Source organism: Chiroxiphia lanceolata, chromosome 3, assembly GCF_009829145.1.
Source record: "Chiroxiphia lanceolata isolate bChiLan1 chromosome 3, bChiLan1.pri, whole genome shotgun sequence".
NCBI classification, from domain to species: domain Eukaryota; kingdom Metazoa; phylum Chordata; class Aves; order Passeriformes; family Pipridae; genus Chiroxiphia; species Chiroxiphia lanceolata.
The window spans coordinates 15,068,763-15,088,045 of NC_045639.1; the positions used below are offsets into that span (position 1 = coordinate 15,068,763).

Sequence of the window (19,283 nt, forward strand, 5' to 3'; positions counted from 1 at the left end):
TTAGTGTAAACTGCACTAGTGTCTGTAGAATCCAGTCACCACACTGGGCCATAGAAACAAAGAGACACAGTTCCTGCCCCAAAGCATTTGGAAGATGACAAAGCCACACAGTTTTCCCAGAAAGGATATGCCATTTTGAGTGCATTTGTGGCAGAAGCAAGAAAATGTTCTCAAGCTCATATCTATGCTGACTCTCTGTAAAAGTGCATTCTTGACTGACAGAGCTGAATCAACTGAGAAGGCAAACAGAATGGGGTTTCTCTAGTGGATAAACACCTTCACAAGCATATTTGTTACCTGCAAAGAGATAAAAAGGAGGTTTTCCCAAGAGTAAGAAAGTTTTGTGATAGTTAACATTGACACTACATGCACTGCAGCCACTTGGTCAATGCAAACCACATCCATCTCAGTAGGATAAGTCTGAGCCCTAGCAACTACTAAAAGGAAATTAAAGTCTGAATCACAAAATACTGTCATCCGGCAACTTAAACCCACATAGGTCCACTTACACTATGAAGTCAACTCTGATGTTAATGAAATTTTTTTCAAAAGCATACATATATGCATCTCCACACAAATCCTTGTGCACAAAGCTCTTTTCCACGCTTCATGGCATAGAAAATGCAGCTGAACAGCTCTGAATGACTCTCAAAAAGCCTTCCCACGGAGTTGAGTCGAAACAGATGGGTCACATTTCTCGTATTGATTTCAACATGCTTTATAGACTTGCAGCTTCAGCACACTTATATGAAAGATCTTTTTGCAAGTAGCTCAAAATCAGATTATAAAGTTGGGTTTTTGAACAGAGTCCAGGTTTTCTCCTTCAGAAGTCTACCTTCCATCCAGTTTATTTAATGTTACAGTTAAACACTTTATACAGAAAACCAGATTCTGTCTCAACATCTCCCATGCCCCAGTGCATTGACTAAAACAAGCTCCATTTAGCAGTGGAGTATTTGATATTATTTTAAAACAAGTCAGCTGAACTTTTAACAAATGCACTTCAGTTTAGCAATTAAAAAGGAAAGCTTTGATTTGATTATCATATTGTTCTTGTTGCAGAGGCACAGGGGAAAAAGATTCTCTGCAACTGTACCTTTGCCCACATTCACAGAATTCACCCAACAGAAAAGACTTCTCATGCAGGAGGGAGAGGCTGGCTCTCAGGAACACACTCACAGCATTCCAGTGAAGTGGTAGAAGTTTGCATGACTAAGATTAATCACTATTGAAAGTCTACATAACTGAATATACTTGTAGCTGAAATTTGTAAGCTTTACCTTCTGATTCAACGGTGATATAGTGTCTGTTGCAGAATCAATGGGAAAGATCTGTACCTTCTGCTCAGTGTATGTGTGGAAGTTCAAGAGAGCTGTTACGAGTTCTTGAACAAAAGCCAGTGCCTTGCCAGTAAGGTCTCGCAACTTCAGCTGTAAAGACAGTTAAAAAATTATCTTATTTGACATGTATCTATTTAAATATTAAAAAAAACCCCCTACATTTGGATACAAAAAACTGTTATTAGTGATTTCTTTCCTGTTACTATTTCAGCCTAAAAACATAGCAGCAATTATTTTAACTTAATTTTTAAAATTTATCCACGTTAAACTATAAAATTTAAAATTTAAACTACAATGCCACACAGAAAGGTACATTGTTCTATGACAATAAAGCATGTTTTAATTTCACACAAGTGGTGATGCTTTGCCTCTACCTCATTTTTCTAACTGCAGGCCACAAGAACACTCAGAAGTCAGTACAGATACAGAAATCATCCCTGAAATTTCCAGAGACCAACAGACTAATTGCTGACAACAGCAACCTGGTTGCAAGGAAATCTAAATTTACTTAGTAAAACCAATGAGGTTTTCTCCCAGAATTAAAGGTGTCTGCTTTCTAACCAGTAACACTCAATTCTTATTCTCCCAGCCTGGACAGAACTGAATTGTTGCTCAAGAATAAGGCTGTTCTGTGGCTTTAGTACAGTAGGAAGGTATCCCAGAAATTAATCCAAAACGGAACATAGTCAAGAGAGAAGAAAACCACACTCTGTCGTGACTCACAGAGGAGATAATAAGGTTAGAGTGACATTTCAGCCAAGAATGACTTATCCTTCAGAGATGTATTCCTAATGCTTCAATGAACTGCTAAATCAAGTCAATCCTGATTATGGATCTGGGATAGTGGTGAGTAATGAATGTATTCATTAAACTCAGTTTCTGTATGTTAATTAGCTACGCAAAGAAGGAAAACAGACACTATTGCTGTTTTGCTGTTCTTTACACTGCATCCTGTGCTAATACACCAGCATTTTACCTTCACTGGCAAAGCCAGGCATAAAAATCTGTCCTGGAACATTTTCAAGACTGCAGATCTTGAAGTATGAGGCTGACATAGTTCTAGCAGGAAACAGTAAAGGGAGAAATTCTCCATGCAGTTATTCAGATTTTTCTTAGAACTCAGCAGCAGCGACCTGAAATTTAAGGCTACTTTCATCACAAAATTGAACAGCAGGACACCTGTTCTCACAGCAGATGTATTAGGAACAACATCTTTTTATAGGTACTTCTGAAGAATGGAGAAAGCAACTATTTGAAATCTTTCTGCAGTGGCATCTGAATGCACTCACTTGAAGGTTCAAGACATCTCATATAGGCAAAGAGAAAAACCACATTGCTCTGGAGCCCATCCTCAGTGGAAGCAACAGAGGAAAATTTTGACTGCATCCAGGTATCTGATTTGCTACTGTAAAAACCCTTAATATATTTAGCTATTCGCAGAAAACTAATGCTCATTTTTGAATACTGAGTAAACAACATTCCCAAGGAAACTAATGAAATTACAGTAGTGAATAGAAACTTTCTTCTTTTTTTCAAAATAAAAATATTTAAATTTATAAGGGTTATTTTGCTGCAAGTAAGAGATGTTTTGGCAAGAGGTATCCCATAAAATGCAAATGAACCATGCAGAGATCTCAAAAAGACATGATTTATTCCTCAGGATTATGACCAGTGACAAGTAACGTTAACTAACATGGTATTCTAGTGTACACACCAAAGTGTAGTTTACAAATGCAAACATTCTTCAGATCTCAAGTGAAGTGACTGAAAAAGCTCAGTTTAAGGGAAAAGGAATTTAAGATACTAAAGCTATTTTTTTTCCCCTCAACAAAAGACCTCTAAAATAACACAATGTTAATCAACTTCAAAAATTAAATGTTCAAGTTCTAGCTCACTGCACGTTGACTGCTGATAGTACAGGTTGGCAGTGATGAGATCAATAAAAAAGGTACCAGGGCAATTAAAAAGGACTTTAAAACTTTGGGTTGATTAGTTGATGGGGCAGGAGCACAGGTGGTGTTCACCTCAATTTCTGCATTAGCAGGGATGAATGAGGAGTAGGAAAACCCATTTTACCAATAGGTGGCTAAAGGATTGGTGCCACCAGCGGAATTTTGGTTTTTTTGATCATGGGGCAATTTTTATGGTACCAAGCCTGCTAGAGCTGGATGGGCTTCACCTATCTAGCAAGGGCAAAAGAGCCCTAGCATATAAGTTGGCAGGGCTGATCCAGAGGGCTTTATTCTAGGTTTGAAGGGGTTGAAAACAGGCTCTCCAGAGAAGAGCCTGAGTTAGAAGTGATATCAGCAGCATAGCTGAAGTGTACATACACCAATGCAGGCAGCTTGGGAAACAAACAATAGGAGGTGGAAGTCATTGTGCAGCAGGGAAGCTGTGATGTAGTCGCCATCATGGAAACGTGGTGGGATGACTCACATGACTGGAGTGCTGCCATGGGTGGCTACACGCTCTTCAGAAGGGACAGGCAAGGTTGGAGAGGTGGTTCTATATGTTAGAGAGACTCTTGACTCTGTAGAACTTTAAGGCAGTAACAATCAGGTTGAGTGCCTGAATCAGGGGGAAGGTCAACAAGGCTGACATCCTTGGGAGTCAGTTACAGACCACCCAACCAGGATGAAGAGGGTGATGAATTATTCTACAAGCAGCTGGAGGAGGTTTCAAAATCACCAGCCCTTGTTCTTGTGGGCGAATTTAACCTGCTGGATGTCTGCTGGAAACTCAACACAGCAGAGAAGAGGCAGTCCAGGAGATTCCTAAAGTGTATAAAGGATAATTTCTCGTTGCAGCTGATAAATGAACCTATCAGGGCTGGGGCCCCATTAGCCCTGCTGTTTATAAACAGAGAAGGGCTGGTGGGTGGTGGTCAGAGGCCATCTGGGGCACAGTGACCACAAAATTTTAGTTTTCAATATTTGGTGAAGTAAGGAAGGGCATAAACAAAACCTCTACCCTGGACTTCCAGAGGGCAGACTTTGGCCTATTCAGGAGGCTGGTTTGAAGAGTAGTACCTTGGAAACAGCCCTTAAAAACAAAGGGGTCCAGGAAGGATGGACATACTTCAAGAAAGAAATCTTGAAGGCACAGCAGCAGGCTATCCCTATGTGCCAAAAGGCGAGCTGGTGGGGAAGATGACCGGCTTGGCTGAACAGGGAGATTTTGCAGGAAAATAGGAGAAAAAAGAGAGTCTATCACCTTTGGCAAAAAGGGCAGGCAACTCATTAAGTGTTTAGGGATGTAGTTAGGTCATGTAGAAAGAAAATTAGAGAGGCAAAAGCACAGTTTGAACTTAATCTGGCCACTTCTGTTAAGGACAACAAAAAATGTTTTTATGAACATATCAGTAGCAAAAGGAGGGGCAAGGAAACCCTCCATTCTTTGCTGGACACAGAGGGGAATGGAGGGGAACACAATTACCAAAGACAAGGATAAGGCTGAGGTAATAAACACCTTCTTTGCCTCAGTTTTTACAAGAAGACAGGTTATTCTCGGGACAACTGGCTTCCTGGGCTGATAGACAGTGACAGGGAGCTGAATAGCCCCAGTTATCCCGGAGGAAGAAGTTAGTGACCTGTTAGACTTGGATCCTTACAAGTCTATGGGACCAGATGGGATCCATCCTAGAGTGATGAGGGAACTGGCAGAAGAGCTCACCAAGAGCTTCTCCATCATCTACCAACAGTTCTGGCTCACTGGGGAGATCCCAGATGATTGGAAGCTGGCTAATGTGACGACCATCCACAAGGGTGGAAAGGAAGACCCGGGAAACTACAGGCCCATCAGCCTGACCTCAGTGCCTGGCAAGGATATGGAGCGGATCATTGTAAATGCAATCTCACAGCACCTGCAGGATGGACAAGGGATCAGATCCAACCAACACAGCTTTAGGAGGGGCAGGTCCTGTCTGACCAACCTGATCTCCTTTTATGATCAGGTGACCCGCCTGGTGGATGAGGGGAAGGCTGTGGATGTGTCTGTCTGGACTTCAGCAAAGCCTTTGACACCATCTCCCACAGCATACTCCTGAAAAAGCTGCAGCCACGGCTTGGACAGGGGCACCCTGTGCTGGGTTAGGAACTGGCTGGAGGGCCGGGCCCAGAGAGTGCTGGTGAACGGGGCTGCATCCAGTTGGCAGCCAGTCACTGGTGGTGTTCCCCTGGGATTGGTGTTGGGCCCAGTTCTGTTTGATATCTTTACTGATGATCTGGACAAGGGGATTGAGTGTACCATTGGCAAATTTGCAAATGACACCAAGTTGGGGGGGGAGTGTCAATCTGCTGCAGGGTAGAAGGGCTCTGCAGAGGGACCCTGACAGGCTGGATAAATGGGCTGAATCCAATGGTACGATGTTTAACAAGACCAAGTGCCGGGTCCTGCACTTTGGCCACAACAACCCCCTACAGCGCTACAGGCTGGGGACAGAGTGGCTGGAGAGCAGCCAGGCAGAAAGGGACCTGGGAGTTTGGATTGACAGGAAGCTGAACATGAGCCAGCAGTGTGCCCAGGTGGCCAAGAAGGCAAATGGCATCCTGGCCTGGATCAGGAACAGTGTGGCCAGCAAGACAAGGGAAGCAATTCTTCCCTGTACTCGGCACTATTTAGGCTGCACCTTGAGTACCGTGTCCAGTTCTGGGCCCCTCAGTTTAGGAAGGACATTGAGGTGCTGGAGCAGGTCCAGAGAAGAACAACAAGGCTGGTGAAGGGACTGCAGCACAAGTCCTATGAGGAGAGGCTGAGGGAGCTGGGGCTGTTTAGCGTGGAGAAGAGGCAGCTCAGGGGAGACCTCATCACTCTCTACAACTCCCTGAAAGAAGGTTGGAGTGAGGTGGGGGTCAGTCTCTTTTCCCAGGCAACCAGCAGTAGGACAAGAGGGCACAGTCTTAAGCTGTGCCAGGGCAGGTTTAGGTTAGACATCAGAATTAAATTCTTTACAGAGAGAGTGATCAGACATTGGAATGGGCTGCCCAGGGAGGTAGTGGAGTCACCACCAGTAGAGGTACTCAAGAAGAGACTGGATGTGGCACTTAGTGCCATGGTCTAGTTGACAGCATGGTGTTGGGTCATAAGTTGGACTCGATGATCTCAGAGGTCTTTTCCAACCTGGTTGATTCTGTGATTCTGTGACATAGTAAAAGATATTTCATATAACTTTAGTAAGACACGGGTATTAGACCTTCTTGCCATTCTTTTTAGAAAGGGGTATCTGAGTTAATACCTACAGTGATCATGAGCCAAAAATCAATGGATTAGCTCTAGTGAGGTAAGCAGACAACTTGACTCCTTGACATAAGAACAATATCCACTGCCTTTGGAAAAGTGCAGAGGCTCTGTGAACAGACATGCCCTTAGAATGTCATTATAGCTGTAAGGTAGGCTATCTTCTTTTGTTTCAGTCACTAAAATGACTGGTTTTATTTCAGCATCTGTGTAGAAAACTGAATATGAAACCACAGAAAGTGCTTACCTGATATCTTCTGTTGTGTAACGGTACATTCAGAGCATTGTATCGATTAGATCCTACAGGACAAAAATTGAGTTTGCACTTATTAAATTGTGGGGGTTTTTGAGAGACACTTATTGGTAAACAGTGATTTTTTTAAAAAAATAAAATTTCATTGCAGTAATCTTACAGTTCATGTAAGCAATATTAACTAAAGAGATACAAACAATTGACTTCAATAAGGTAGGCCTAAATATTCCCACTTAAGAACTGTTTCTGTGACTAAGTGGAGAGAAAGCAGTAAGTGAACGTCCTGAATTTGACAGCTAAGAGCAGAATCCTCTTGCCCAAAGAACAGTAGCCATGACAGACAAGAGTGAAAAAATCTTTTAAAAGAAATTACACTTAAGGAATTCAAGGTTATCTTCACATCTCAATTACATTCCAGGGAGTGCCAAGTAAGACTAATTTTTTAATGGTTTGAACATTTTTTTAAAAAAGCTTCTGTATATACTTGACATGTTGGTAATTTAGACTAAGATGTACTCTCCATGTATTTCAGCATTCTGCTCCAGTCATGAAGTAACCAGACTGATTATTCAACTACAAGCAGGCACAATTTTTAAAGAGAGAGAGATATTTGTACCTAGAGAAAAGCTTACAAAGTCTTATAGATTTTAAAAGGGATCACATCCATCCTCAATTAAATTGAACAACTACTTCAGTTTAAAATTTACACTCAAAGGAAACTTGCAGCTTTTTATTCCTTTTCTGTCATTCACATGGGAAGAGGTAGTTATATTCAGAGGGCAAAAAACCTCTGTCCAAAATTACCAAATCTTTTTACTCTGGAAATCATGCTCAGCAGTCGAGAAGTCATTTGATTGTTACTGAAACTAGTCAGCTGGTAGTTACACTTAAAGCCAACTACAGAGCCTATAGGAAGACAGCTGGAATCCACAGCAAACAAACATCTCCCAGCTTCCATCACTAAAGATCTGTCCACTATTTGTAGTGTTTTCTACACAAGCAAAAACATTATGCTATAGCAGCTCAGTGAGCAGATAAATTATTTGCATCAAAGTTATTATTTGCTACAATGATAACTACCTATTTAAAAAAAAAATGGAGCTAAAGAAGCCAGAGAAATAGAAACAGGCAGTAGATGCCAGGCAAGGTGACCTTTGTGAGAGGAAAGAAGTGAAAAGGATATCAATTCAAGGCACCAACACCTCAGCATGACGTGCTCTATGGGTGTCAATATTTCCTAAAGAGAAGATGATCTGGTGTTCCTAAGCCAAGACTCGCTGGATTGCCAAACCAGTGGAGAACTTGGAAGGCTCACCCCTGCAGCACCTGCCAGATCAGCTTTTAGAGAACCCAAGGCTATTTAAAACATCATCAAGTTTTATACTGAATGAAAAATGCAAAAGCTACCAGTAAAATATACAGGAAACTCAAAAGCCTGTTTTCACTTCTCTGCTCCTTCTTCGCTACTTTCAGCTTTTTCACTATTCCAGGTCTTCCTGGTGTCTCTGCCAGAAGAGTGCAGGCAGTGCCTGCCTGACCTTGCACTCAGCTATTTAGAAAGCACACAGTGCACAGCACTGATCTGGCATATACTAACCCATCCTTGCACCACAGCAGTGCAAAGGCTGAGCATTCCTAAATTCATGGTATCCTCCGCACTTCAGTTTTTCTAGCAGCAGTTGGAAAGGAAGCACTGCTTCAGGTAAAAATCCCCAAATTCAAAGGGCTTTTTTTCCTTGAAAAGACAAACAAGTCTGAGACAAACTACAGATAAGAACTAGTCTGGGTGTTCCCTGATCAAACTTGAGACACACTGACAAACTTCCCACTAAGTACAGATCACTGTTGATCCAATGCCTCTAAGTCAACAACTCTGCAACCACCAGTTCATCCCCACCTTACTCCAACTTGAGAATATACCCTGCCAAAAATAGTTACTCATCTCAAAGAGTATTATTTTTTACAGAGAAACCATTAAATTGACAGTGTTCCTTCATCTTTTACAATATTCTGTTAACTCTAAGCAAGACAAGTGGCAAATTACTCAAACACCTTCAAAAGCTCTAATTTCCATTATATACATATATTTTCGGATTACTAAGCAAGACTATGACAAGTATTGTGAATACTTACTACAGTTACCTCCAAGTGTCTGTTCAGATGTCCAACATTTCTTACAGCTAATACAGTTTAATTCATAAGGTGTACTTCCTCCAGATGGATACCCAAAAATCAAACAAGAAACCCAGACCAAGGCAATACGTACTTGTGTCATTAAAAGGTACTTTTTCATTAATTATGCATAGTGATTCTTCCAGTCTACTGCCCAAAGCTGCTTGAAGGCTCTTTAGCTGTTGCTGGCTAAATAACAAAGAGACAAACGACAAACCACACACACACACAGTAAACCTTTAAAATTTAATCTGTTCACCAACACCATATCTCACCATAAGCATCCCTTGAGTGTATAGGTATCTGTCTCCTTCTAGACATTAGACAGAAATAATAAAGTAGGAATTATTTGTCCTCCTTTCTGTCATATTTAATAAATGACATTCTATTCTAATCCCTAACAAATGCAGTGAAAGATGCAATACACTTGTAAATCAGAAGTTCCATTCTTGAGAAGCTCAACTTACTTCAGAGTTAAAATTTACCTTGTTTTCCTATTCTGCAAATATTATATAAACTGTATGAAGGCATTCTTTTCTACTAGAATTTGCGTGGGAATGTAAAAGGGCCTTCAAATTAAGTTACTATGTATCAAATGTGGTATTCTGATATGCAGGTAATGAGTTGTCAATAATTCAGTTAAGTATGTCACATCACTATTTCAAATACATAACAAGCTCTTTAAAATCCCATATTTAAACACAGCCACAATACAGCCTCTTCTGACAAGACTTGGCAATTATGCTTCTGATGCATTCTAAAGTGATTTTTCTCTAGATTTGCTTCATTTGCATTTGACTGTGTATATAGATGTGAACCTAAGTAATTAAGATTACTAATATAATTAGATTCCTGAGAGGAAGAGTAACATATCCCAGCATTATACACATATGTCAACAAAGATCACTGCATACTGATTCCAAATTCCACACCTTACCCAACTTAGGCCCCCAAATTCTTCACTGTTTTGCTTCCCATTTGACATCTAGAACTCCTGCACATATAGTGGAGGGTGGGGGGAAGGTGTCAAAGTGACAGTTTTTTCCTTTTTTACAACATTTGATACACAGAAATTTATCAGGACTAACAAGGAAAAATAATCCAAAATAGACAAGCAAGATATGAAGAAACTAGCCAATAAGTAGCTTATGCACATTAACAAACATTTTTCTTGGAAAGTAGCTCCAAAACTGCAGAGAAACGGTACAGCATGTACTGCACTAGCATTGGGCATGATAGAAAATAAAGACAAACTGCAAATGTACAGATATTTCCTTTTTGTACTATAAAGGAACGATAAACAAGTAGTTTGACATGTTTTGTTTTACATTCTGCCCTTAAATTTTCAAGGCATGCAGGCTGTCAAGTCTCATCTCCCTGGCTTTTCTGAAGAAAGAGTGGGTGTCAGAGGCAAATGGATCCCTTCCCCTGAAAGAGTGGGGAAAACAGAAGAGCAGTATTCTCAGAGACATATTCTGTCATGTGCTCAACAGATACTGATTTCAGTGTTTAAAATTAAGAAGTGTCAGGTTTTATTATTTTTAAAAGCCTCGCTTCTTAAATAGTAGGGACAATTTTTTACAATGACATTAACTACCCAGTCATCACAGAACGTGACAGACAAGGTCTGAGCTGAATAGTAGCAGATTAAGACTACAGGTTTTCAAACACCACAAAAAAAGCAAACAGCAGCAAAACACAGCTTTCATCCTCTTTCACAAGTGACTTTCAGTGAAACCCTGACCTGTATTAGAGGAGAGTTATTGGATTTAAGTATCTTCGGATCTATCAAAATAATTAAAATACATACTTTGAGGTTACCAGGTGAAAGGAGGAACTCTGCATCTGAAAATTCACTATGCATCTTACTCATTACGTTAAAGAACTACACTGCACATATCAAAAGCACCTTAAAAATGAACCTCAGAGAAATGCACCCTAATTTGATTTGGCCCACACTCCTCAACTTCCCATTTTCTACAACTTGCGTTCAAGACAATGAAAGTATTCCAAAACTAACAATATAATTCTTCAACAAAAACTCTGAAGTATTCTAGCTGAGAATGTTATGTCTGAAGTAAAAACAATTGTTCAACAAGTTTTTGCAGTGGAAGGGGGGTTTTTTAAATAATTTCAGTGGGTTTTCTGAGTGTACCTTAACCAAGCTTTGTTTTTAGAAGCAGTTTTTACAAACTCACAGATCTTTGTTTCATTCAAGTTCTTTACTTTCTATAGCTTTCCATTACAAATAAATTTTTCAAGCTTTCATCAACATCACTGCTACTTAAAACAACCTGGAGACAAAACTGCTACTACTGAAAGCAAAATTTGTGGAATTGTCTCATTCCATATACAGCTAAAAAAAAAAAAGCGTCTGACCCACACAGGTCAGGCTTGTGTTTTATCCAAGTCTTTTTTTCTCCTCCTTTTTTAAAAAGTATTATTAAAATGATTAAAAATAATTACTAAAAATAACCCAGTTAATGTTTTACAGCATTTTTTTTTCAATCAAATTTTCATTATACTAAATAAAAACACTTACCATTCTTCAGTTCGAAGCCTGCAGTCCTTAGCTTCTCTTTCTAGTGTCTGAGACTTGATCTTTATGCAAGAAGATAATCTCACAATGTAAATACTGACACAGCAAGACATTGCATTTCAAAATTTTTCAAACTTGCAAGTAAGAGGAAAAGCTCCTTACTTCTAATTTGGCTTTATCATTCTGCAGCTTTTCTATGGTATCTGTGTATTTCTTCGTTAAACTGTCCACCACAGCTTGGTGCTGGGCAGCATCAGTTTCCAAAACCTCAAGTCTAGTTCTCAGCTCCGCTTCCAAACGTTTGTGCTGCTCATCTGCTTCAAAGAACTAAAGGAAGAAAAGCAAAGCTCTTAGGAAAGCTTCATTTTACTGTTGAATCCAGTCCTGTGAGTTACACTGACCTCATTAGCCAGTTCAGGTTAATAATTGCTAGTTTTCAGACAAATAGAAATTTTATTTTATTTACAGAGAAATGATTCAGGAACAAAGTAGTTTAATAAAAACAAAGTTCTGTAGTACTACCAAGTACTCCTTAAATATATTGCTGGCTAATAGCAGACACCTGAACTTGAGCCATAAGGTTTTTTTCAAGTTTTCTAAAGTTAAATGCATTCCATTTTGGTAAAGCAATTCCTGACTTAATTACAGCAACTTGCAGAAAATATCTTCAACTTTAAAGCAATTCTGAAACAGCGAATTAATAATGAATTTCCACCCAGTACCAGCCTATTTTCAGTACAGTAGCTGTCACCAAAAAGTTAAAAATCTAAATGAGAAAATATGTATTATGTGAATGACTCCACATACTGTCTAAAGAATCTGAAGACAAAATACTTTTTTATTTGCCCAGTGAACATCTTTATAAGCAAATTATCTGATCTAATCTACTGTTTTGCATAGAACTAAGCCTCTGAAACCACTAGTTTTCAGACAGCATTTTATTTTCCCTATCTTTGTGTGACCGATTTTCCGATTGAAAGAAAGTTTCACTCACCAGTATATGTAGTCGTTCATTCTCTTCTATTTTCTTCTGAAGATCTTCATTGAAGACACTTTTCTGTTCTTGACTCAACTGAGATGAAGATTCTACACTTTTCTAGAAGAAAGAAAATGCCCTCATTTCTCTGGGGACATCCCAAAGCCCATCCCCAGGTATGTGAGAACATTCTCACAGCTCATTCCCAAAAGAGCCACGTGAGCATATACCCTGCTTACATTGACTAATACAGCAAAAGGTAGGCATACTGGACATAGCACAAGCCTAAAAGCAGCACTCTTCCCTTCACACCATTGTTACTGTACAGTGGTACAGCACTGACTGGGGAAAGCCCCTACTCAGATGTCACATTCACACAAGGAAACCAGTCCTATGGGCAGTTGCCCATCTGAATTCATTGGAATACTGCACAATTCCATGCAGTCAGTAACACAAAACCCTATGCACACACGCTCAATTGGTTTGGCAGCTGTGTCTGAGGCACATCTGCCCCCAGCAAGTGTCCAAGTGTGAGCCAGGTCTCAGCAGGCTACAGTACAAGGTGGCACTGGAAAGCACAGGGTCTTCCCTGCTCACCAACTACCCTGAGAATACAGACATCTCTCTGCCAACTGTCTCCTCATTTTTCACCCATTTAATCCAAAAGACTCAGAGACCACTAAGTGAGTCCCATGGTGCTGCTCTGCTTTACCACACTGATGAAGAATGGTAGTATCATCACCAAAAAAAAGGGAGACTTTTCACATTTAACTTAACACCAAACTTAAAGTGCTCAGGACACACAGGTCAGCTAAGCCACATCTGCATTTGGTGCCAGCCTGTGAACTACACTTGAGATATGGGCACATGTTCTCCTCCTTCTACAAGCAGTGCACTCTGACACAGATTATCTATCTGAATCTTAATCTAATTAATTTTAGATGCGATTTATATGGTTCCTAATGACAAGTCACCAAAATAAGAGTGACATGGAATTTAGTGTGTATGTACTTGGTGAGAACCTATAGGTAAAACTGAAGGGAACATATTTAAAAGATAGTATACTTCTCAAAAAAAAAAAAACAAGAAAGAAAGCTGTGCATTCTGACAGTTGAACAGGAAAGAAACTCAGTGGCAATGGTTTGCAAAGCTACTCAAGACAGGCTGATGCCCTTCAAAAATTTGGAAACACATCTAGTGAAACAATGATTTACATAATATGAAATAAAAGAACTGAAGGGTCAAACTGCATTTAGAAGAACAACCTACTATGGTGCATGAACAATGCAGTCAGAAGTACTATGCATGTCAAGGAATTGGAGAGCAGAAAAATGGACAAGAGTTTAGGGAAAAAATAACAAAGATGACTGTATTACTAATAAGTTGAATGATTTCTTTAATGTCAGGTTTGATAGCTACAGCATATTGAGAGCTAACCAAAAAGAAAAGATGACAGTATTTAAGAGGGGTTTCCTCATAAGGAAGGTAACAAGAAGTGCTTGAGAACTAGTTAAGTTCAAGCACACCACACCTGGAATTGTGCTGTTACCTACAGAAGGCACAGTTGACCTTAGAATATGGTATTAGCGGATTTAATCAGCAAGCATTTTGACAGAGAAAGATCACAGTATCGAAATTGCTCTGTCATTTTGAAATAACATAAGGAATACAAGCTAAAAATTGAGATTTCAGAACACCTGACAAGATTCACATACTACAATCACAGACTGAAGAGTTAACCATCAACATCTAAATTACAAAGCAAGGAGGGGGGAATATGAAATGAGTGATCAGCTGTCTTCACAGCAGCTGACTGATCACAGAGCTCCAAGATATTTCCCAGCTGTTTGAACACTTAATAAATATCCAAAAAGGGATACAGCAATTCAGTATCAGACAACAGACTAGAAGAACAGAGAACTACTTAGCACATATGATATGTATCAATACCTGTTTTATGGGTATTTTCACTAAAGGATAAGGCATTGACAGGTGAGGAGCAGTCACCTGCTAAGCAAGTTTTTTTGCCTTTAGCACATACCTTGCTCTTTTTGCCCCTGGCTTCACTTAATGCAAGTTCATCTTGAAGTAACTCCACCCGTTTGGCAAGCTGCTGATTTCTAAATGTTAAGCTGTCCATTTCCTGTTGCAGCTTTCTCAGTGACTGATCCTTCATCTTCAGTTGCTCCTAAATGACCAAAAAATTTAATTTTAAAACTTTCACACTCGCTTTTAATAAGTAGTATCACATTAAAAAAGAGAACAAATTATAAAAAGAGGCAAAAAAGTATCATTTTTAAACTAAAAAACAGATTGCACTTCCTTGAGCTGCCCACAGATCACATTCAAGTAGGTACTTCATTCTATAGGCTAATCATCAAGAAGCAACCTTTCACTTTTTAAAAGTCAGCACTTAGAGAGAACAATAAAGACTAGCTGCTAAACAGAAATTCTTCTAGTAAATCAAGTTCCTTCTTTATTCTCTTAATTACAATAATTTTGAGTAAAAAGTACTCCTGTTTACCTATTTTGTCACAGCTTCATACATCTGACATGAGCAGGTTTTAGAGATTACCTTCAGTGAAGCAGAGTTTGCTTGCTCATCTACAACTCCTTTTTTCAGTACTTGGTTCTGAGCTCGAAGCTGAAAAATAAGAGATGCCAGTAACTGTGCAAGACAATGGAATAAATAAGAGCCATTCATAGAGCATCTGAGTATTCTCTCAGGAAACCATCAGATATGAATGTTTTTTCAAGTATTCTTTTCAGGTAGATACTAGTGGTATCAGGTTGGAAAAAAATTACCCAATTCATATCGTTAATTGCCAAGAAACAAGAAGTTACTTTACCACTTGAATATTTTGGTCAAATAGATCATAATTCTTACTCAATAAAAACCTTTGAGGATAACTTAAGTTAAATATAGTGAAGGCTTGAAGAAATACGGAAAATCTGCAACTTCTTCCTTGACTACTCAAGTTCTTGGTCATACTCAGTGCTATTCCTGTCTCTCGCCTCTTCTCCCCAAAACTGTTCCTAACCGGTTCTGGAACATAAGCAGGGCTCACAAAGTCAGTATCTGTATCAATTCAAGAAGAGCTTAACTATACTCTAATGCAAAAATACTTATTACCTGTGGCAGCAGCTCATCCAGAGATGATCTGCCTGACAGATCACAAGCCTGACATGAAAATGCATAAAAAGCATAGAAAGAAAAGCCCTCTAAGACTTATTTATATAGTCCGCAAATCTGAGCTAAAATCACTACAGGGAAAAGTGATACTCAAGAAACCTATTTCCCAGTCACTTCACAGAGTACCTCTACCCTGCAGCAATGAGGATACCCACAGTTCCATCTTCCCATTCCTTGATAATTGCTTGAATCTCGGTATCTTCAATGACAGTTTGTATTCATTTGACATGTCTGAGTCCAGCTGTTGCAGATATAAATTAAAAGGGTTTGTATAGTATTTGGGAATATCCCTGTCAGATGCATAACAGGCAAGATTCAATGCAAAAGAGCAACAGCTAATGGTTCCAGTCTGATGACTGAGTGTATTTGAAGGTCAGAAGTCAGCTGGCATTGCCAAGCACAGGCCTTTCCCCTGTAGTACTCCCACTGTGCTGCTCAGGCATCACAAAGGCAAGAGAAGAAACTGCCAAGAGCACCACAGAAAGGCTTCCAAGCACAGGGTTTCCCCAGCAAGAAAAAGCAGTGCAGTAGTTTTCCACACCTGTTTTTCTGCCACAGCTACTAACGCAGGACCATGTCGGGTGCAGGTGGATGAACCCCTCATGGATACCCAAGCTGAAGGGTGACCCCCCACAGGCTTGCCACAAACTGAAAGAGCCTTTTCACTCCTCCTTCATGAGAGCTGCAGGAGAGAGCCAGAAGTTGCAACTTGGGTGTTTTCAGAGTCTCTTCTTCACCTCATCCTTCTCCTGGACTGCTCTGCAAACCAGGAGGCAAAGCAATCCAACAGCAGGTACTTTCCCGGGCACTCCTTGAGTCTGTCAAGCTCTTCCCAAGTGAACAGGCAAACAGCTTCCCAAGGCTACTCTCTGCTTCCACCTGCACACAACAAGCAGCCAAGCGAACAACTGACCATGTACACACAGAGAAGAGGTGTCTGCAGAGGGGACTCCCACGACGATCCATGTTGCACAAAAAATGGGATGAGATGAAAAAAGTAGTTCCTGCAAAGAACCAGTGAAACATCCCAGGCTGAGAAGAGCATGATGAAGGTCAAAGAAAGCTTTTGGATGCCATGATACTAAAAGAAAGAGGATCCAGCAGCTGGAACATTTATATGGTCAGAAGTCCACATTTTGAAGTTTCATTCAGGAATCAAGCAGCAAAATCCCTCAATTACCTTATCCTCAGCCACCATTAATTTCCAAGGCATAGCAGAGCCACTGTATAAAGCAACAAGAAATAGGAACTCTGCGACCTACAAAGCCCCACGGTGAATTCAGTTTTCTTTAAATGACTTTGTGGAAACATTAGAAAAATAAGTATCTGAGAGCAATTTAGACTGGATACAGTGGTTTTTAACAGCATTTTCAAGAAGAATAGTATTTAAAGACACGTGGTTCTGCAGCACATACAGTCAAGCACCTTGTGCCAGTCACTCTGATGCTGGACTACCCAATGATGCTTTCCTCCCCAAGGCTGTTGAAGGACCATGCCATTCAAAACCATCTCCTCTTCCTTTTACCGAAGAAGAAAGAATGAAGAGCTCTGCTATTTTAAAAAGCATTTCAGGCACCTTGGAAAGGGAAGGCATTCTCCACCATGGGCTGCAAGTCTGTGCAAACACCGCATTAAGCGGCATTAGAAACAGGATGCAAAGAACCTGGGGCAGAAGAATGGGAACAGACACGCAAGTGTGGAATCCAGTGCCCTCGCTTCCAAGGCACTGCAAACACCACTGACACCGCTGAACTCCCACTTCCATCACAGCCAGCTCACACCGCTGAGATACAAGACCAAGACCGAGTCTCGCGCCCAACTGGAAAGTGCAGAACAATAGAAAACACCGCCAGTTTCGCTTCCCTGGCACAGCCGAGCCCGCTATTTGTATTGCAGCGTGTTTTGCAGCCGAAGCCACTCCTCGCCGTGTTCCCTCGGTACCTGCAAACCCAAACCCGCACCTGCCCCGCCCGGGTCCGCCCGAGCCCCATCCCCGGGAGGCACCTCCGAGCCCCGAACCCCCCGCGCTGCTACAGGAACCAGCGCCGAGGGCTCCGGGCCCCGCGGGGCGGCACCGCCAGGGCAGCCCCGGTCCGGGCTCTGCTGCCTCCTACCTTGGAGTACTCCTGGGCCAGCTTCTGGTACTTGCCCTGCAGCTCCGCCGCGCCCGCCGCCATCTCCGCCCGGCGTGGGTGGACTGGGCTCGGACAGGCTTGGCTAGACTCGGCTCGGTTCGGCCCGGCTCTGTTCGGCTCGGGCGGGCTCGGCCAGGCTGGACTCGGCCAGGCTCGCCTCAGCTCGGCCGGACTGGGCTGAGCTCGAATCGAGTGGACTCAGCTCAGCTGGGCCGGTCTGGACACAGTTCAGCCGGGCTCAGCAGGGCCGACCCCACACGCCCGCGAATGGGCAGACGCACTTCCGGGTTCAGGCGGTGGGAGCGCGATGATGTCATCGCGCCGAGAGGCGGGGGCGGAGCTTTCACCTGCCGGCGCCGCCATCTTGACGCAACTTCCAAGATGGCGGCGCGGAGGAAGGTGGGGCCGCGCGTGGCTGAATCACGTGACACCGGCGAGGTGCTCATTGACGCCCCCTGTTGCCATGGCAACGGGCTACGGGGCACCACCCCGCCCAAAAAGCTTCGCCCTGAGGCTGGAGCGGGGCTGGGGGGTTATGTCGCGATTGTTGCGACGCGGGGAGCGGCGGGCAGTGCTCCGGTGCTGCCCCGCCGTCCCTGCCTGGGCACTGTGCCGGGGCTGGTCCCGCGGGTCCCCAGCCCAGGTAGCGCTGTCGCCAGGGGGAGCCCCGGGCTGGGCACGGCGGGCACGGAGCACAGACGCCCGCGGACGCGGGAAACGCGGGTTTTGCGGATCCGTGGGGGAAGAAATGAGACAAAAGGCGTCCAAGACACCGCTCATGGCTCGCAGTGCGTGTCAGTGCAGCGCTTTGTTCTTCCTACACTCTTCAGCCCTCACATCCATATTGGAGGAGATACTGCACATATCCATTTTATCCCAGTGAAGGGGACTCGGGCAGTCCCATGTCATTGCAGTGCCCTCGGTTTGCTTCCACGGTGCAGGAACTCGAACTCCACAGTCTCAGAGATCATTGAGAGCGGATCTCATAAACACATTTAAATACCTCAAAGGCGGGTGTTAAGAGGACGATGCCAGACTCTCGGGGGTCCCCAGTGACAGGTGGAGGAGCAATGGCCATAGGCTAAAACACAAGGAGTTCTACCTCAGCATGAGGAAGAACTTCTTAAATTGAGGGTGGCAGAGCACTGGGACAGGCTGCCCAGGGAGGTCGTGGAGTCTCCCTCTCTGGAGACATTCACAACCCATCTGGACGCGTTCCCGTGTCACCTGCTCCAGGTGCCCCTGCCTTGGCAGGGGGTTGGGCTGGAGCTGGATGATCTCCAGCGGCCCCTTCCAACCCTAAGGATTCTGTGATTTGGAGTGTCTGCACCCTGTGTTTTCCGGAGGAGGGGGGGGTCCTTCTCTGATGCCTCCAGCGTGCAGGTCTTTGTTTCAGAGCCGCCTTTGATGGCTCCAGCATTCAGCCATCCTCCTTTAGAG

General features: G+C 42.4%; 1 protein-coding gene across 6 annotated transcripts in view; it reads right to left on the reverse strand.

The window, feature by feature from the left end:
- Nucleotides 1-18,123, reverse strand: part of PPP1R21 (protein phosphatase 1 regulatory subunit 21) — a 36,042-nt gene extending 17,919 nt beyond the window's left edge. Inside the window, exons 1-9 of one of the 6 annotated variants that reach the window (XM_032681305.1) lie at nucleotides 17,823-18,123; nucleotides 15,091-15,159; nucleotides 14,557-14,703; nucleotides 12,534-12,635; nucleotides 11,702-11,866; nucleotides 11,543-11,601; nucleotides 9,095-9,189; nucleotides 6,823-6,875; nucleotides 1,281-1,430 (exon numbers count right to left, since the gene is read on the reverse strand). In XM_032681305.1, the coding sequence (XP_032537196.1) occupies nucleotides 1,281-1,430; nucleotides 6,823-6,875; nucleotides 9,095-9,189; nucleotides 11,543-11,601; nucleotides 11,702-11,866; nucleotides 12,534-12,635; nucleotides 14,557-14,703; nucleotides 15,091-15,159; nucleotides 17,823-17,885 (903 nt within the window). In that variant the 5' untranslated portion in view covers nucleotides 17,886-18,123. Of the gene's footprint in view, nucleotides 1-1,280; nucleotides 1,431-6,822; nucleotides 6,876-9,094; nucleotides 9,190-11,542; nucleotides 11,602-11,701; nucleotides 11,867-12,533; nucleotides 12,636-14,556; nucleotides 14,704-15,039; nucleotides 15,160-16,249; nucleotides 16,585-17,822 lie in introns of those variants that run through there. The other 5 variants (XM_032681302.1, XM_032681299.1, XM_032681300.1 and 2 more) reach the window with 5 other exon arrangements.
- Between the last annotated feature and the right edge of the window lie 1,160 nt (nucleotides 18,124-19,283).